This window comes from Herpailurus yagouaroundi, unplaced genomic scaffold (assembly GCF_014898765.1).
Source record: "Herpailurus yagouaroundi ecotype Mexico unplaced genomic scaffold, PumYag 161, whole genome shotgun sequence".
Classification (NCBI taxonomy): Eukaryota; Metazoa; Chordata; class Mammalia; order Carnivora; family Felidae; genus Herpailurus; species Herpailurus yagouaroundi.
In genome coordinates, this window is record NW_024412402.1 from 11,051,293 (window position 1) to 11,069,254 (window position 17,962).

Below are 17,962 nucleotides of genomic sequence, written 5' to 3' on the forward strand. Positions count from 1 at the left end.
CTGCCGAGGGGCCAGTCCGCCAGTTGGGGGTGGGAAACGGCCGACGCCGGCCCGGGATTGGGCCACGTCATGGGGCCCGGCGCGCGCCCCGGTGCGTTCCGGGACCTTTCCGGCCTCAGCGCTGGATGCCGGACTGCCGGTGTCGGGAGTGACTCGTGCCCGGTGCAAGTGAGCACCCGGACAGTCCCGCAGTCGGTCCCCTTACTCCGGTCACCAGGGGAGCCCCGGCCGAGGAGCAGGAATGACCGGCATCCCCTCCGCAGCCACGCGGAAGAGGCTCTCGCTTGCTGGTTGGTATTGAACTGCTTAGGCTTCGGATAGAAATCCAGAATGGCTACGCTTCAGGCTTGGTCCACCCCCACCTTCGTTTCACCTTAAAGACACCAAGACAGATCTTCGCTGGTGGGACAGAGATAACAGAACTTGGCCTGGACCCCTTACTCTAAGACCCATTTTTCTGAGACAGAATATTCCAAAATGGAAAGCGCTGCACGCAAAAGACACTTTTATCTATGAGGCTGTGATCAACTGAGCATAAATGCATCACCTCATGTTTCCGTTCCTTTAAATCTTGTATATCTTCTTTTTTCCCGCTTCTGTCAGAATTAAAGTATCTTGGGCAGGTTTGGCGCTCCTCCCTCCCTTCTGTGTACTTCGTAGCCTAATGGAAGTGTGCACAGCGCTTGGAGAGCTCACTTTTCTTTTTTCAACCTGCCCCACCCCCACCCCCGTTTTGTTGACCTGAGCGCACTTTTCTTAAATGTGGAAAATCGGTCTCCTGTATCCTCCCTCTTCCGAAATCGACTCCTAGCCTCCCTTCGCAGAAGGTTCCCTAGAAGGTCCTGGCTGTAACGGCCAGGACTTGTTTAAGGAACTCTTACCTGTTCCTTTCCCTACATTTTTCATGATGCTTAGGGAGGCAGGGTAGTCAGGTGTCTGTACTTGGAAGATAAACACATCTACTGGTAGTATCAGGGAGAGGTCTATGTTTCTTCCTTTTGTGGACTGTTCAGTCTTCGTATGGAGACCTTGGTAGAAATAAGGAGAAATAAATCCCTCTGATACCATGCTCAGCCTCACTCTTTCTGGAATTATCTACTGTTAACAGTGTGGTGTGTAACCTTCCAGGCCTCCTCCTGGGCATTTATGGACATTTGTTGAAATCTGTAGCTTTTGCTTTCTTTTTAAATGATAAAATGTTGTATAATGAAGTTTGTTTGCAGCTTGCATTTTCTCCCTCTTTTTTTTTTTTTGAAAGTAATAACATATCACGGAGCGTTTTCCGGATCAGTGTGTAAAGATTCACCTCATTGTTTACTGCTGTAGAACATTCCATAGCACGGGGGTTGGCCAGCCACAGTGATGGATATCTAAGTTGTCATTTCAGCTCTATGAGACATGCCAAGTTGTCATTTCAGTTCCACAGAGAAAGATTTTGTTACTGTATGACTGACCCAACTTTTGGGTAGCAGTCTGGTAGGATAGATTCCATCCATTTCAAACAGATTATTCATTTCTAATATTTATTGGGCCTCTGTCAGTTATAAGCATTGCACTAGGTGTGGGATTCCAGAGATGGGGATGACCATGTCCTTGCCTTTGGAAAAGTCAGTCTGTTGGGAAACATGTTTATGGTTTCAGTGCACTTATTTATTTATTTTTTAGTTTATTTTTTGAGAGTGAGAGGGGAAGGGGCAGAGAGGGGGGGGAGGATCTGAAGCGGGCTCTGAGTCAACAGCAGAGAGTCCGATGTGGGGCTCGAACTCATGAACCTCGAGATCATGCCCTGAGCTGAAGTTGGACGTCCAACTGACTGAACCACCCAGGCGACTTAACTTCTAAAATTTTTAGAAGTTATTTTAGAAAATTTTTAGAAGTTATTTTGTGTCACTCAAAAGACTAGAAGGTTTGATTTTGCTGGAACCCTGAGACAGGGGAAAACTCACTTTTAGCAGGAGAGGCTGTACCTAGATAAGTTTTGTTTTTGTTTTTATTTTCTATTTCTTCACCAATGGTTTTAGAATTATGAAAGAAATGTGATTGAAGAAAACTGAAGAACATAGGAAAAACAAATAGTAAAATAAAAATCACCCACAATTCCATTTTTTAAATTAAACACTTAGCATTCTGATGTATATGTACACACTTTACACTTTAATGGAGATAATATTTTGTGACTGTAATTCCGTTACTTTTCCTATGTCATTTTTCCTCTACAGAATTTTCAGTGGCTATTTTTATAGATTTGTATAAAGAACTACAATAATTTTATTTACCAACATTAGTATTTGACAATTATGTTGCTTCCTTTTTCCCTTCTATTATAAAATTGCAGTAGACACTTTTATTGACAGATATTTATGCAAATCTGTCCCCTATAATCTACTTAGGATAAATTCCTAGAAGTGCCTATGCAGGCTTAAATTCCTCTTTAGGCATTTGATACATATTGCCGAGTTGCCCTCCAGAAAAGTTTACCATATGCACTACCAACAGCAGTGAATGACAGCCCCTGTATCTTTAATAATACTGTTAAGGTTACAGGGGTGCCTGGGTGGCTCAGTTGATTAAGCATCTGACTCTTGATTTCGACTCTGATCATGATCTCACTGTTCATGAATTTAAGCCCCACACTGAGGAATGCAGAGCCTGCTTGGGATTCTCTCTCTCTTTCAAAGTAAATCTAAAAAACATTGGAAAAAAATACTGATGCAATTCTCCAGTCCTGGTATTATGAATTTGAATTGGATGGAGTGAGGAGTGGATGAGGAGACAAAGTACTGGGGACATTTCCCAGTTTGCATTGAGATGGGAATGATTATGTGTCCAGAGAAAGCAAGGCTTTTTGTGTTCTTGAATTCTGTGATTTCACGAACACCTAGAAAATCACTCAGATTTATGAACAAATTTATGGAATTGACTTCTAAAAACAAAAATTTAAATCAAGCACCCAGAGGTGCCTGGGTGGCTCAGTCAGTTGAGTGTCCGACTTTGGCTCAGGTCATGATGCCACGGCTTGTGGGTTCGAGCTGACAGCTCAGAGCCTGGAGCCTGCTTCGGATTCTGTGTTTACGTGCCCATCCAGTGTTCATGCTCTGTGTCTCTTTCTCTCTCTCAAAAATAAATAAATATTGTTTAAAAAATAAATCAAGCACCCAGAATATGGGGCTTCAGAGTTGGACAGACCTGGATTTGCCTGTAAGCACTACTTCCTACCTGTGTGACTCTAGGCAAGTTGTTTAGCTTTCCTGAGCCTCAATTTCCACATCATTAAAAGCGACATGATGGGGCGCCTGGGTGGCTCAGTCGGTTGAGCGTCCGACTTCAGCTCAGGTCACGATCTCACGGTCCGTGAGTTCGAGCCCCGCGTCGGGCTCTGGGCTGAAGATGGCCCAGAACCTGGAGCCTGCTTCCGATTCTGTGTCGCCCTCCCTCTCTCTCTGACCCTCCCCCGTTCATGCTCTGCCTCTCTCTGTCTCAAAAATAAATAAACGTTAAAAAAAAAAAAAATTTAAAAGCGACATGCTGGTACATGCCTCACAAGGTTGATGTACAAGGGGGTAAAGTGCTTAGTAGAGTGCTTGGAACATCCTAAGCACCAAGTACATGTTAGTTAACCACTTGTTTTTATTATTACTCTAGAGAAATACAACTTAAAAATGGGCACTACTGCAGTTGTTAAAAGCTTGGTTAAGTGCTTTGCCAAGTTCATGGGGAATTTCCCTTCCCTTTTTTTTTTTTTTTTTGGCCAGATTTTCACAATCAATAATGAGCTAATTGCTTCCTCCTGTTTCCCTGTGACTTTGGAACCTGTATGGGGAGACCTCTGAGTTTGTTGCTGAAGCGGAAACTTTAGCTGTCCTGTTGCTAAGGTGGAAACTTTTGATAGCCTTTTAGGGGTTAAGAGAAAAAAACCCAGACTTTTCAGTAGTCTAAAAAATGGTTTTCTACCCAGAGAGCCACATGAGGCAGGAAAAAAACAACAAAACCTGATAGAAAATAAAAGTTTGAAGCCAAAACAAGAAAAGTTCCTGTTCTGCTCCAGTGAATATGACTGTTTTATACATCATGGGCAGCATTTTGCTAATGCAGAAAAGAGAGGCCGTTGCTAGGCAATCCTTGATTCTGAGTTGCGATCCCTTTAATTTCAAGCTAAAGACTTGAATTGCTTCTTTAGTCCCTTCAGAACTCAAAGTTCTCCAAATACAGAACTGTAACAATTAGTACATCATTTTCTGTGTAGTTCCTCTGCTTATCTTCCTCACTATACTGAAGTTCCTGGATTCAGACAAGTATAACAAAAAGACAAATCCTGGTGTATGTTCTGACAAGTACAGCCTAGCTTCACACTCCAGAAGAGCATCTAATTAAAGGTTAGGGGGGCGCCTGGGTGGCGCAGTCGGTTGAGCGTCCGACTTCAGCCAGGTCACGATCTCGCGGTCTGTGAGTTTGAGCCCCGCGTCGGGCTCTGGGCTGATGGCTCGTAGCCTGGAGCCTGTTTCCGATTCTGTGTCTCCCTCTCTCTCTGCCCCTCCCCCGTTCATGCTCTGTCTCTCTCTGTCCCAAAAATAAATAAACATTGAAAAAAAATAAAAAAAAAAATAATTAAAGGTTAGGGAACTGAAGAACTTTGATGTGCTTGCCCAGAGAGTCACTTGAACCTCATAGAGACTCCCGTTTCTCACCGGAGATAATGATACTTCTGCAGATGGTTGCTAGGAAAGTCCATAAAAAGTGAAAGCACTCTGTTAGGTATAATTAATTGTATGAAATTCAGGGCTGGTTACTGGCAGTCATTCCTATGTCTGTCTCCCATGGTGGTGGTTGAGCTCCCTAAAGGGCAAGAACCACCTCTTGTTCATATTTATATTCTGGGCATTTAGTACAATTGCAGGGATAGTGAGTACTTGATACATGTTTGTCTAAAGGAGGAAGGGAAGGAAGGCAGTGAATCTGAAGAAGTGCAGTGGGTCACCAATCCCTGCCTTTGTACCCTCATCAATAAGACCAAATGGGCATAGGCCTTCCCAGGTTCAAATAGGAAGTAGGAAAACTCTGGACCTCTGCCGTTAGACAGTAGGGGGAGCACCCAAATCAACAACAAAGATGCCACTCTGCTGTTCACGTCTCTATATTTCACATTGCTTGTTTTCTTTTCTTGAAAAGTGACTTATGTACAACCTTGTGTTCATTTCAAGTGTACGTGGTGTTTATACACATTACAAAATGGTTACCACATAGATCCAGTAAACCATCTGTGGCCATACAAAGTTTGTGCAATATTATCGGCTGTATTCCCTATGTTGTACATTACATCCCTGTCTTTTTTTTTTTTTGTAAATACCTCTTAATCCCCTTTATCTATTTCACCCATCCTTCACCCCTTGTCCTCACATCACTGTTTTTTTTTTTTAAATGTAAACTCTGCATCCAACATGAGGCTTGAACTCATGACCCTGAGATCAAGAGTCACATGCTCCACCAACTGAGCCAGCTAGGTGCCCCCCACGTCACTTGTTTTAACATGTTATTCATAGTCTTAACGATTGACGTAACACACTTGCAAAAATTCCAATAAGTAGTACAAAATATACTCAGCAGGTGAAAGTGGGTGTAGGCTACTCCCCATTTATACTTCTGCACATGGGTTTAGATGTTGAAACTGTGAAAGAGGAAAGAAATCTGAGCTAGAAGTCAGGAAATCTATGTGCTATACAGTTTCTTCCCCTCACTTATCTCTTTAGTAAATGGACACTACCTTTCCCGTCAACCAGATTGAGGAGAGGCGGGGGTAAGAGGAAAATCATCCACATTTATTCCTTCAACCACACACGAAGCCTCTACCGGGCTCTGTTAGGACTGGTCATGGTAAACAAAACACAGCCCCCGCGTTCTGGGATCTCCAGCTGGTGGGAATAAAGACAACATTTTCTGGAAATAAAAAGCTGTGGGGGAGAGAGATGCAAAAACAAACTTCACAGATACCACATGGTCACTTTTTCATATGTCCGTATGATCTCAAAATGACTGCCACTCCTGTACAGAGCTCCTTGTGACGCCAAACTGTTCACCTACAGTTTTCCCCAGGAACACTTGCTTTAGCCAGAGATGTAAATGGTGGGTGGCCATGTAATATCTTAGACACTTGCCACTTGTTAAATCGCTCAGCTCCCAGAGCTGCCACTTCCAGGCCTTTTCCCACGTTCGGCTTATGTCCCATACCCTCCCACTACGGAAAGGGAAAAAAAGCCCACGCTCTTGAGAGTTCCTGCCCCACAAGTATTTCCTAGCTTCGTTAAGAAACAGATTCTACATGTCTAATTCATGCCACACTGACAGAGGGACACAAAAATGAACGTAAGACACTGATTGCGGTGCGCAATCCGTATCTCGTTGCAGACACAAACTTCTAACTTTATGTCTCCGCTCCTACAGCTGAAAAGCCAGTTTCATATACATTGGCTTATTCATGCCTCAAAACCGTCGTAGGAGGTCATAATCCGCTTGAGCACAGTGGGTTACAATTAAGGCGTGTGATAGTCCTCATCTTGATCCTTCAGTGCCCACGAATTTAATAAAGGAGGAAACTGATGCTCAAAGAGGTGAAGGGTCCAGCACTTCAGAAGCACTTTAGCCAGCGCAGGTACAGAGCCGGTAAACAGGCCAACTGCGGGGCGACGGACCGGCGGGGAGTCCTACCTCACGCGGCCCCGCCCACTCTCCCCGCCGCGGGAAGCTGTCACCTGGCCGCCAGGACGCATGTGCACTCAGGCCCCAGGAAGCTGTCGGCTCACGTGATCCTTCCGCCCCTCTCACATGACCTCTCTCCCAGAGGCGGGGACCTTCGGCCAAGATGGCGGCCTACCTGCAGTGGCGGCGTTTCGTTTTCTTCGACAAGGAGCTGGTGAAGGAGCCGCTGGGCAACGATGGTGCTGCTCCCGCGGCTGCACCTGCCTCAGGACCCGCTGCTTCTAAGTTCCTTTGCCTTCCTCCTGGCATCACTGTCTGCGACTCAGGCCGAGGGAGCCTCGTCTTTGGAGATATCCTTCCTCTGGAGCTGTCTGTTCCCTCCCCGGATCCCTGAAGAGATCCAGCTGGGATGGAATCTGTCGGTCAGAGGGGTTCGTGTTACGTGACACTTTCCTTTAGGTGGGCGCCCAGTGGCTCCTTCTGTGGCCTGAGGGAAGAAAGGAGGAAGTCCATTCTGTAACTTGTTGCCAACTGAGCAGTCGTGGGCAAGGCAACCTCTTCGGGCTTCCATTTACTTCTCTGTGAAAGAGGTGTAAGATACCAGTTTGGCAAGGCTATTTTTAAGATCTATCTAAACAGCGTATGCAGGTTGGCTTTACAAGATGAATGTGTAAGGTGGCATGATCTCTCCTGCCCAAATTGTGGGCAAGGAGATAACATGAGACTAGAAGTTTGCTGCTTTGTTCTTCATATTGTTGCTACTAAACTCTGGTCTCCGTTTTCACTGGTTTTAAGATGGAGAACTTTTGGGAGATAATATGTGGAGAAATTCTTGAAAATTTGAGAGAGATTAAATAATATATGTTAGTAGTTGTCTGGGATCTGGTCTAAATAGAAGTCTCTCTCCTTGGAAAGGAGGTTCCTTGACTATTCTACACATATGGAAGGCCAAATCTGGTTCTTGCCCCGCTCTCTACAGCTTACAGGCTTCCAAGCCTACAAACTACGGGTGACACATCTATATCAGCTGAAGCAGCACAATATTTTGGCATCTGTTGGTGAAGATGAAGAAGGCATCAACCCCCTGGTGAGTCCCAGAAAGGAAGTGGGAAAGACCCAGGCCCTGGGAATGGCTGTTGGAGGGTGAGTAGTATTCACATATCTGAGGTCTGTTCACAGGTAAAAATCTGGAACCTGGAAAAGAGAGATGGTGGCAATCCACTCTGCACTCGCATCTTCCCTGCCATCCCAGGAACAGAGCCAACTGTTGTGTCTTGTTTGACTGTCCATGAAAATCTCAACTTTATGGCCATTGGTAAGCGGAAGAAGGCAAAGCTAACACTCCGTGGTTTTTATAGATTTTCTTCAGAGTTGCTTTTGCAGCTCGTCTTCGTTGTTTTAATGAGGCCACTTTATACTGAACTAAGGCCTTTGAGATAGTAAAGTTTGGAGCGGGAAAGCATTTAGTTTCGTTCTTTGAAAAAGAGCCTGTGTGCACCGATTTTTATGTTAACCATTGGAAGAGTTAGATATAAGGAGAAAGCTTGTGACTTCTTTTTTTAAGTTTATTTATTTTGAGAGTGAGAACGAGTCAGGTAGAGGGGCAGAGAGAGAGAGAGAGAGGGAAAGAGAGAGAATCTCAAGCAGGTTCCATGCTGTCAACACAGAGCCCGACGCAGGGCTCAATCCCACAAACCATGAGGTTATGACTTGAGCTGAAATCAGGAGTCAAATGCTTAACTGACTGAACCACCCAAGCACCCTGAAAGCTTGTCACTTCTAACAAGTGCCTTAAATGGTCTTTTCCCCCTTCTGTGCTCCCTGATCTTTTCAGCCTCAATGAAGTGCTGTTTCCTGGTCCCCTACAGGTTTCACAGATGGCAGTGTTACATTGAACAAAGGAGACATCACACGGGACCGGCATAGCAAGACCCAGATTCTGCACAAGGGCAACTATCCTGTTACTGGACTGGCGTTTCGCCAAGCGGGAAAGACCACTCATTTGTTTGTTGTGACAACTGAGAACGTTCAGGTATGATGGGGACCTGCACTGTTAGGGGCAGGCAAGAAAGGGGCCTACGATAAGGAAATGACGAGAGGTAGGGTTCTCAAACTCTTTATCATGTAGCCTTGAGTCATTTGCCCAGCTTAATATTTTATTTTTTCACTTAAGAGGCAAGGAGGAGTCAGAGTTAGGAAAAGAACAATGGGCTTGTAGTGAAAGACCTGCTTTTTTCCCCCTAACTTGTTAAGTAACATCGGACACTGATGCTCTTAATTTCCAACAGTCTGCTCTCAAGTACGGTCTTGGTAAAAGTTCAAAATTATTGCATTTCTTGTAGTGGCAGTTTTCCTGTAGTTAGTGACCATACACACAGAGGGAGAAAATGTGGGTGATGGTAATGGACAAAGCAAGGAGCCAGGGAAAGTGTTAGGGTGCTAAGAATCAAAAAGAAAGAGAGCCAGTATGGAGATGGGAATACCTTTGGGAAGGCTTAGGTGCCCCCTCCTGAAAGGGAGCCTGTTAACGCCTTTCTTCTTGCAGTCCTATATAGTTTCTGGAAAGGACTACCCTCGTGTGGAGTTGGACACCCATGGTTGTGGCCTGCGCTGCTCAGCTCTAAGCGACCCTTCTCAGGACCTGCAGTTCATAGTGGCTGGAGACGAATGTGTCTACTTGTACCAGCCTGATGAACGTGGGCCCTGCTTTGCCTTCGAGGGCCATAAACTCATTGCTCACTGGTTTAGAGGCTACCTTGTCATTGTCTCCCGTGACCGGAAGGTTTCTCCCAAGTAAGGACTCCAGGGGGAAGGGAAAGGGAGAAGGCTGCACTTGTTCGCCAGAATTAGCATGATTTTAAAATCCTAATACCCCAATCCTGTCAGTCTGCTACTTTGGTTTTCTGTACATTGTCCTCACACTTAGATTCAGTTGTAACATTTTTACTGAAAAAATGTATTTTTGCTACAGGTATTTGCTAAGTGCCCTAGAACGCCCCAGGGAATTTTTGACCTGTTTTTGTTTTTTTTACTCTTCAGTCAAAACACACTGGGTGGCGGAACAAGGAAATGAACAGTGGAGAAGCTATAAAGGGCTGGGGAATGCAGGACACAGTATTTTTATTCTGAGCCACCTGAAAAGGGGTGGCAGGCTCTTCCTCATGATGGAAATGATCCGTGTCAGTGTTTATCTTCAGTCAGCACTAAGTGCAGTATCTCACATATACCAGGGGCTAATTATATGAATGGGTGTTTGGATGTTCTTAATTTTTTAAGCTACCCCTTATGTTAATGGTAGGATCCTGAAAGGTACGATCAGGTCTATGTGTTCTTTTCCTACAACTGCCCATGCAATGCTGCATTTATGGGATATGCTGCTAGAGGGGCCAGAGGGTGATTTGTTCTGGGCAGAGTAGGCAGCACCAAAGTTGTCATGGGAAGAGGAGCTGGTGCAAATAGCCGGTGCTTTTTCTTTCCCACACAGGTCAGAGTTTACCAGTAGGGACTCCCAGAGCTCCGACAAGCAGATCCTCAACATCTACGACCTGTGCAACAAGTTCATAGCCTATAGTGCCGTCTTTGAGGACGTAGTGGACGTTCTTGCTGAGTGGGGCTCCCTGTACGTGCTGACGCGGGATGGGCGGGTCCACGCGCTGCAGGAGAAGGACACACAGACCAAACTGGAGGCAAGGCCACCAGATTTCCAGAGCTGGCCACGGGCACCCAGACGCAGGTGTAGGAACAGGCTCCTCTTGGAGGCCAAGTCACCTTGGCCAGGGTGTTTCCTCCCCTTTGGGGCACAGCCTTACCTAGCTCCTTTCGAGCTGAATTACAAGGTAAATGGCCTGGGATGAGGTTTTAAGAGTAAAGTAATGGCTGAGAGCCTGAGTCCACTCTCAGGGTCCGTTCATCTGCAGAGAGCCTTGGAAAGTAAGGCCATGTCGGACTTCGGGGTATCTGAGAGGTGTTGCCCTGTCTAGGATCTAGGCAGATCAGAAATCCAGGACCGTCTGGCTTGTGTGTTGTAGCTGCTTTCTGGTAGGGTGTCTCCTCAGGACTGCTTCTAGTAATTCTCTAATCTCTCTCCCCTTGCAGATGCTGTTTAAGAAGAACCTATTTGAGATGGCCATTAACCTGGCCAAGAGCCAGCACCTAGATAGTGATGGGTTGGCCCAGATCTTCATGCAGTATGGGGACCATCTCTACAGCAAGGGCAACCATGATGGGGCTGTTCAGCAGTATATCCGGTTAGTCTTGGGTGCTTTAGGATATAGCTCTAAATGCAGCCAGATAGACTAACACCTGGGCTTGGGTTAGGGGAATGGACTCCACCAAAAGGAGCCACCCTTTTTCCCTGCAGAAACTGTGATGGCCTGGGTGAGAAGTTGGTACAGTTCACCGTAAAGGGAACATTTAGGGTCAAATATTACATGACCAGGGTGCAGTGGAGCTGATGAGTATCTCTTGTTTTAAACTTTATTTTGTTTTTACCTGTGTATCTATATTTTTTAAGTAGGCTTCACACCCAATGTGAGGCTTGAACTCACAACCCCGAGATCAAGAGTTACATGCTCTACTGACAGAGCCAGCCAGGCACCCGTTCTTGTTTAGGCGGGCCTTTGTTAATATTCACTTTTGGGGCACCTGGCTGGCACAGTTGGTAGAGCACACGACTCTTGATTTCAGCATCATGAGTTCAAGTCCCACATTGGGCACAAAGCTTAGTTTAAAAAAAAAAAATTCATTTTGACCTGATTGTTTGTTTGTTTCTTTTGAGAGACACAGCACAAGTGGGGGAGGGGCAGAGAGATGAGGACAGAGGATCTGAAGCGGGCTCTGCACTGGCAGCAGAGAGCCCGAGGGGGGGCTCAAACTCATGAACCATGAGATCATGACCTGAGCCAAAGGCAGACACTTAACCGACTGAGCTACCCAGACGCCCCTTGATTTGATTCTTTAAAGGGAAAGGGTATTCATCTCTTGGCTTCTACAGTTTCTTCCCTTGAAGAAACCCTAATTCTTGAAATTTTCTGCCCTACTAAGAGGTGGTGTGAACCTGTCTGGCCCCTCTACCTTTCTAGAATTCCTATCTTCAGCCAAGTTTAAGAACCAGTGCTGTGTTAGCCTTGCATCTCATGTGGTCTACAGTCTAGTAGCATTGATATCCAGGTCTTGTTAGAAATACAGATTCGCAGGCCTCCCCCCAGACGTGCTGAGGATCTGCAAGCGATTCCTAGGCACGTGAAAGAGAAGTACGCTGATCCAGATGGTGTTTGATGCACGTGTCTCTCTAGAACCATTGGAAAGTTGGAGCCATCCTATGTGATCCGCAAGTTTCTGGATGCCCAGCGCATCCACAACCTGACCGCCTACCTACAGACCCTGCACCGGCAGTCCCTGGCCAATGCTGACCACACTACCCTGCTGCTCAACTGCTATACCAAGCTCAAGGACAGTTCGAAGCTAGAGGAGTTCATCAAGGTGCAGGGTGGTGGTGGTGGTGGTAGATTCCCCGAGGGCCCCACTGAGCGGGAGGTGGCTTTACCAGGGTTTGCCCCTTTTTCAGCAGATACAGGGAGAAGAAAGGGCTCACCTTATTTGGGGACCAGGACCCTCTGGTCTATAAACTGGGAAGAGGAATAGCCTTTCCTGCTAGTTCTCTCCTGTCTCCCTCTTGTTTTATGATGCTTGAACTTTGAGGGTATGTAAGCTCAGGGAATTAACAGTGGTGGGCCCCTGGGTCCCCAGAGGTGTCCCTGTAATAGTAGGGGAAGAGGAAGACTTTAGCTCTTAAAAACTTACTGAGAAGTAGGAGGACCTAGTGTTTTAAAACCATGGACTTTCTTTAATTTTTTTTTTTTTTTTTGTCTCCAACCCTCCCGGCCTCAACTTTATTGTTATCTTAAGAATCTGTCAGGGGGCACCTGGCTGGCTCAGTTGGTAGAACATGCAAATCTAGATCTCCAGGTCCTGAGTTCAAGCTCCACATTGGGCCTAGAGTTTGTGTTAAAAAAAAAAAAAAAAAGAATCTGGTCTCAGATGCAGGTTTCCTCTCCCTTCCCCAACCACAACCTTTCTGTGAATGATTTTGTCTGACGTCTCCCTGGCAGACCAAGAGTGAGAGCGAAGTCCACTTTGATGTGGAGACAGCCATCAAGGTCCTCCGGCAGGCTGGCTACTATTCCCATGCCCTCTACTTGGCTGAGAACCATGCACATCATGAGTGGTACTTAAAGATTCAGCTAGAGGACATTAAAGTAAGTGAGACTCTTGACCCAGACAGAGACCTGTTCTTTTTCCAGGACATCCCCAGAATGATGAAAGTACTTCCTGGTGGGAAGGCAGGAGCATGCGCTTACTCTGCCCTTACCTCTCCACAGAATTATCAGGAAGCCCTTCGGTACATCGGCAAGCTGCCTTTTGAGCAGGCAGAGAGCAACATGAAACGCTATGGCAAGATCCTCATGCACCACATACCAGAGCAGACGACCCAGTTGCTGAAGGGACTGTGTACCGACTATCAGCCTAGCCTCGAAGGCCGAGGTGACAGGGAGGCTCCAGGCTGCAGGGTGAGACGTCAAGGAGAATGGCTTTTGGACAACGGGGATCACTTCTGGGGCCTCATGGATACCACACCCACTCACTCGGCCTCCTCTCTCCTCCCTTGCCATCCTAGGCCAACTCAGAGGAGTTCATCCCCATCTTTGCCAACAACCCTCGAGAGTTGAAAGCTTTCCTAGAACACATGAGTGAAGTACAGCCTGACTCCCCGCAGGGCATCTATGACACACTCCTTGAGCTGCGGCTACAGAACTGGGCCCATGAGAAAGATCCACAGGTGAGGCCTGGCGAAAGCTGCAGCAGATGCTAGAGAAAAGACAGCCCTTCCATCTTTTGTGGTTGCCTTTTGCTGCATTCTTTAGACCAGTGACCCCTCACCCTTGGGGGCTAACTGGTTCCTCCGTGAAGAGGCGATCGAAGAGGCAGTTGACTTGCCTTGTCACAAGAGAGCTTTGTGATTTTTTTCCCCCTTATGCCCAGCAACTCTACCCTCCTTCCCTAGGTCAAAGAGAAGCTTCATGCAGAGGCCATCTCCCTGCTGAAGAGCGGCCGCTTCTGCGACGTCTTTGACAAGGCCCTGGTCCTCTGCCAGATGCACGACTTCCAGGATGGGATCCTTTACCTCTATGAGCAGGGGAAGCTGTAAGATTTGGGGCAACTTCAGGGAAGGGGGAGGATCCGGTTTTCCAGGGACAGCCACTGAGGTGCGCCTTGCCCCGGCCCCAGGTTCCAGCAGATCATGCACTATCACATGCAGCATGAGCAGTACCGGCAGGTGATTGCTGTGTGCGAGCGCCACGGGGAGCAGGAGCCGTCCCTGTGGGAACAGGCACTCAGCTACTTTGCCCGCAAGGAGGAGGACTGCAAGGAGTATGTGGCGGCCGTGCTCAAGCACATCGAGAGCAAGAACCTCATGCCACCGCTTCTAGGTACTTCAGAGGGCGGTAGGGAGGGGTGCAGGCTGCCACAGCTCTGGGGCAGGGGTGCTTCCATTCTATCGAGAGGGTGCTGCTCGGTTCACTGTCTTGTTTCCTTCCGGGCCCAATCTCAGTGGTGCAGACTCTGGCCCACAACTCCACAGCCACCCTGTCTGTCATCCGGGACTACCTGGTCCAAAAACTACAGAAACAGAGCCAGCAGATTGCACAGGACGAGCTCCGGGTGCGACGGTACCGAGAGGAGACCACCCGCATCCGCCAGGAGATCCAGGAGCTCAAGGCGAGGTACTTGGCGACTAGATATGTGGAGGGGGGATAATCTTGTTCTTCACTGGGTGTCATTAAATACTTTTCATAGAGGATTGTATGAAAATATGTTCAAACTTTGCATTTTTGAAGATCTGTTTTAATGGAAGAATTCCAAAGAATGGTTTATTCCATAGATCGTTATTCATTAGGTTTTTGGACGATGTTAACTTGCAGCAGGTGTTTTTCTTTTTATGAGTCTGTATTTTTTTCTAAAGACACTTTTTTTTTTTTTTTTTTTTTTAAAAAGAGGGAAAGGGAGAGAGGGCGAGAGCAGGGGAGGGCTGTGAGATCATGACCTGAGCTAAAATCAGGAGTCAGATGGCAAGCACTGATCTTAACACAGACAGAAAAAAGCCCTGCCATGTGGAGCTTACAACATAGAGGTAGGCATGCGCTGAATGCATTCAAGAAAATATTACAGTATGTCAGATGGTGATAAGGTCTAAGGAGAAAACTAGTTTAGGAAGGGGAGTGGGGTGCTGTGTGTGTGTGTGCGCGCTCATTTATAAGGTGGCCAGGAAAGTCCTCACTGGAAGGATCACGTCTAAGTAAAGATCTGAAAGGTACAAGTTGCCCAGCTGTGGAACGAATGTCACAGGGATGAAAGGTACAGCACAGGGAACGTAGTCGGTGTGGTAATGGTGCTGTGTGGTGACAGATGGTAGGTACACTTGTGGTGAGCGTATAGTGCAACACACAGACTTGTCAATCACCGTGTTGTACACCCAAAAATAATGTAACGTATGTCAATTATACTTCAATTAAAAACAACAACAAAAAAACGGCGCCTGGGTAGCTCACTCGGGTTAAGTGTCCGACTTCAGCTCAGGTCATGATCTCAAGGTTCGCGGGTTTGAGTCCCATGTCAGGCTCGCTGCTGTCAGCTTGGAGCCTGCTTCGGATCCTCTGTCCCCTTCTCTCACCGCCCCTCCCCCACTCGGGTGTGTGTGCTCCCTCTGTCTCAAAAATAAACAAACATGAAAAATTTTTAAAAACCGTGAAAGACAATTTAGTGGTGGTTGTGAAAACTGAACCGGTTAGTCGGACTTGCTGGAAGCACGCTGAGACTCTGCAGGCCCGGGCGGCATCCTCATTTCACTCCCTTTTGGTGGTTAAGAGCAAGACCTTGTAGTCCCTCGACAGGGACCCCTCATCGACTCCAGCCACCTTCTCTCTGCACCCGGCTCTTGGCTCTGCCCCCACTCTTTGCCACTCCTTTCTGGTCTCCCTTGCCTGCAGTCCGAAGATTTTCCAGAAGACCAAGTGCAGCATCTGTAACAGTGCCTTGGAGCTGCCCTCGGTCCACTTTCTCTGCGGCCACTCCTTCCACCAGCACTGCTTTGAGAGTTACTCGGAAAGTGATGCCGACTGCCCCACCTGCCTCCCTGAAAACCGGAAGGTCATGGATATGATCCGGGCCCAGGAACAGAAACGCGATCTCCATGATCAGTTCCAGCACCAGGTGGGCATGAGTGGGTAGATGACTGCCCCACTCACGGAGAGTCACGGGAGCATTCGCTTCTTTTCTTTCCTCCTCCTCAGGACAGGACACCTGCAGTTATGATTCTTCTCTCCTCTTTCCCTGCAGCTCAAGTGCTCCAACGATAGCTTCTCTGTGATTGCTGACTACTTCGGCCGAGGGGTTTTCAACAAATTGACTCTGCTGACCGACCCTCCCACGGCCAGGCTGACTGCAAGCCTGGAGGCTGGGCTGCAGCGGGACTTGCTCATGCACTCCAGGAGGGGCACTTAAACAGCTCAGGGGAAGGGGTGTGATAGTGGAGGCACAGTAGTAGGGACATGGGGGACAGAGGCAGGGCTGTTGCACAGGAGTCAGGCAGACATGCCCAGGACTCCACCCTGATCTGATGCCATAGCCCTCAGGACTAAAGAGGACTTTTTCTCCCTCCTTCGGCCAGCCCGCCATTCCTCCTGTTGACTTTTTGAGCAGTGTGGATCATTCCAGACCAGCGGGGGAGGGTACCTCAGCAACCTCTGAGTGTGGACAATAGCTGCTTTGTTCTCTATCCAAGGGCACCAGGCTGTGCTTGGGTCCTTGCTCCCAGAGTCTATAAATAAAAGAATATAATGGTTTGGGGGTTGAAGGTTTTGTTCTGGGGACTTCTTGGTGATTCTTAATTGTGCAAGATGTACTTTCCCTCTGCTCTTGTAGAACTCCAATTCCCTTCTTGCAGGGTTCTTTGAAGATTATGTTGACAAGACCTCATTCCAGTAATAGGTGGGGCTGGTGGCCTCCAGTAGACCAGTTTACTGAAGAGCCTCAGTGAGGAAAGGCCTGGTACCTGAGCTCCAGGAGCAACCTGGACCAAGGCCCCCAGACTAGCGCCTGCTCTGTAGTCTGGCTGGTCTCAGTGGCTCTTGTTTGCACAAAATACTCAAGCAGGAGGCAGATTCTGGTGGGAATCCTGGGGTTTGAGCCTGCCTTCATTATGCATAGGTTGGTGTCTTGCCGGATTTAGTACCAAGTGATAAACAAGATAGAAGGGCCTTGGTTGAAACGCTTTTTTTCCTACCTCTTGGAAGCTGCCCATTGAAGTTTGTGTGGCTACGTGTCTGCCTACAAATGTGTCGGAAGACTGCTCTTACGTGTTACTCAGCTGAGGAGTAACTCGGACATTGTGCTTTAGAGTTTAGGTAGTATGTGGAAAAGGGAGAGTACGCTGTATTTGCAGTGGCTACGAATACAGACTTCGGGGCCGCTGACCTAAGTTTGAATCCTAGTTTGATTTAGGTTGTCTCTTACCTCCTCTGAACCTGTTTCTTCGTCTGTACGTTAGGAATGACAACATCGCGTATAGCTGTTGTGAAGGCCTGAGGCGCGAATGGGTGTCCAGTTCCTTGGTGGTAGTTAGCACGTGGGCACTCAGTGCATGGTTATTAATACAAGCACTTTCTCCAGCACTTTTCCCACTAATAATTATGTGCCATTTATAACGGCACTCCCACTTGGGTTGCCTTTTTTTTCACGTTTGTTTATTTTTTGAGAGAGACACAGTGTGAGCAGGGGGAGGGGCAGAGAGAGGGAGACACAGAATCCATAACAGGCTCCAGGCTCTGTGCTGTCAGCAGAGTCCAACATGAGACTCCAACCCACGAACTGGGAGATCATGACCTGAGCCAAGAGCTAAAGTGAGACACTTACCCGACTGAGCCACCCAGGCGCCCCCCTTCTTGGGGCATGACCTTTGATCTCTGAGCCAGTCTCCTCAGTTAAGAAATACGAGTGTTGCCTATTTCAGGGCTGTGGCAGAGCGAAGTTTTAATAGAACAAAGGAAGCACCGCATCAGTTTCACTAATTGTGCCACAGCCAAGGAGATAAAGCTGTAGAATTCTGGGTGACCAACTTTCTGCAGCATCCTCTTATCTGGAGGTGTTGAATCCAGTGGAAGGGGCATGGAAGTTACCCAAGGACGCTTTACTTCAAACGCAGCATTTTAGAGTT

The 17,962-nt window shown here is 47.4% G+C and overlaps 1 protein-coding gene across 4 annotated transcripts; it reads left to right on the top strand.

Moving 5' to 3' along the window:
• The first annotated feature begins 119 nt into the window (after positions 1-119).
• Positions 120-16,592, top strand: VPS11 (VPS11 core subunit of CORVET and HOPS complexes). 4 transcript variants are annotated; one of them, XM_040483258.1, is made up of 17 exons: positions 120-290; positions 6,833-7,040; positions 7,629-7,777; positions 7,870-8,005; positions 8,559-8,722; positions 9,236-9,483; positions 10,175-10,376; positions 10,786-10,937; positions 11,985-12,171; positions 12,801-12,947; positions 13,071-13,259; positions 13,367-13,528; positions 13,754-13,893; positions 13,978-14,180; positions 14,333-14,474; positions 15,738-15,960; positions 16,087-16,592. In XM_040483258.1, the coding sequence occupies exons 2-17, from the start codon at positions 6,854-6,856 to the stop codon at positions 16,249-16,251; spliced, it is 2,796 nt and encodes a 931-aa protein (XP_040339192.1). In that variant the 5' UTR covers positions 120-290; positions 6,833-6,853; the 3' UTR covers positions 16,252-16,592. The 4 variants fall into 4 exon arrangements, with proteins under 4 accessions (XP_040339192.1, XP_040339193.1, XP_040339194.1 ...); XM_040483259.1 differs by having other exon boundaries at positions 122-290; positions 6,833-7,121; positions 7,670-7,777; positions 14,303-14,474; XM_040483260.1 differs by having other exon boundaries at positions 122-290; positions 6,833-7,112; positions 7,670-7,777; positions 14,303-14,474.
• Positions 16,593-17,962: the final 1,370 nt, after the last annotated feature.

What these genes read in the sequence shown, in the direction of transcription:
- VPS11 (XM_040483257.1), top strand. Translation starts at nt 6,854, where the DNA reads ATGGCGGCCTACCTGCAGTGGCGGCGTTTCGTTTTCTTCGACAAGGAG. An exon ending in ACACACAGACCAAACTGGAG is followed by an intron (nt 10,377 to 10,785) that starts GCAAGGCCACCA and finishes CTCCCCTTGCAG; the next exon opens with ATGCTGTTTAAGAAGAACCT. An exon ending in AGCTAGAGGAGTTCATCAAG is followed by an intron (nt 12,172 to 12,800) that starts GTGCAGGGTGGT and finishes TCTCCCTGGCAG; the next exon opens with ACCAAGAGTGAGAGCGAAGT.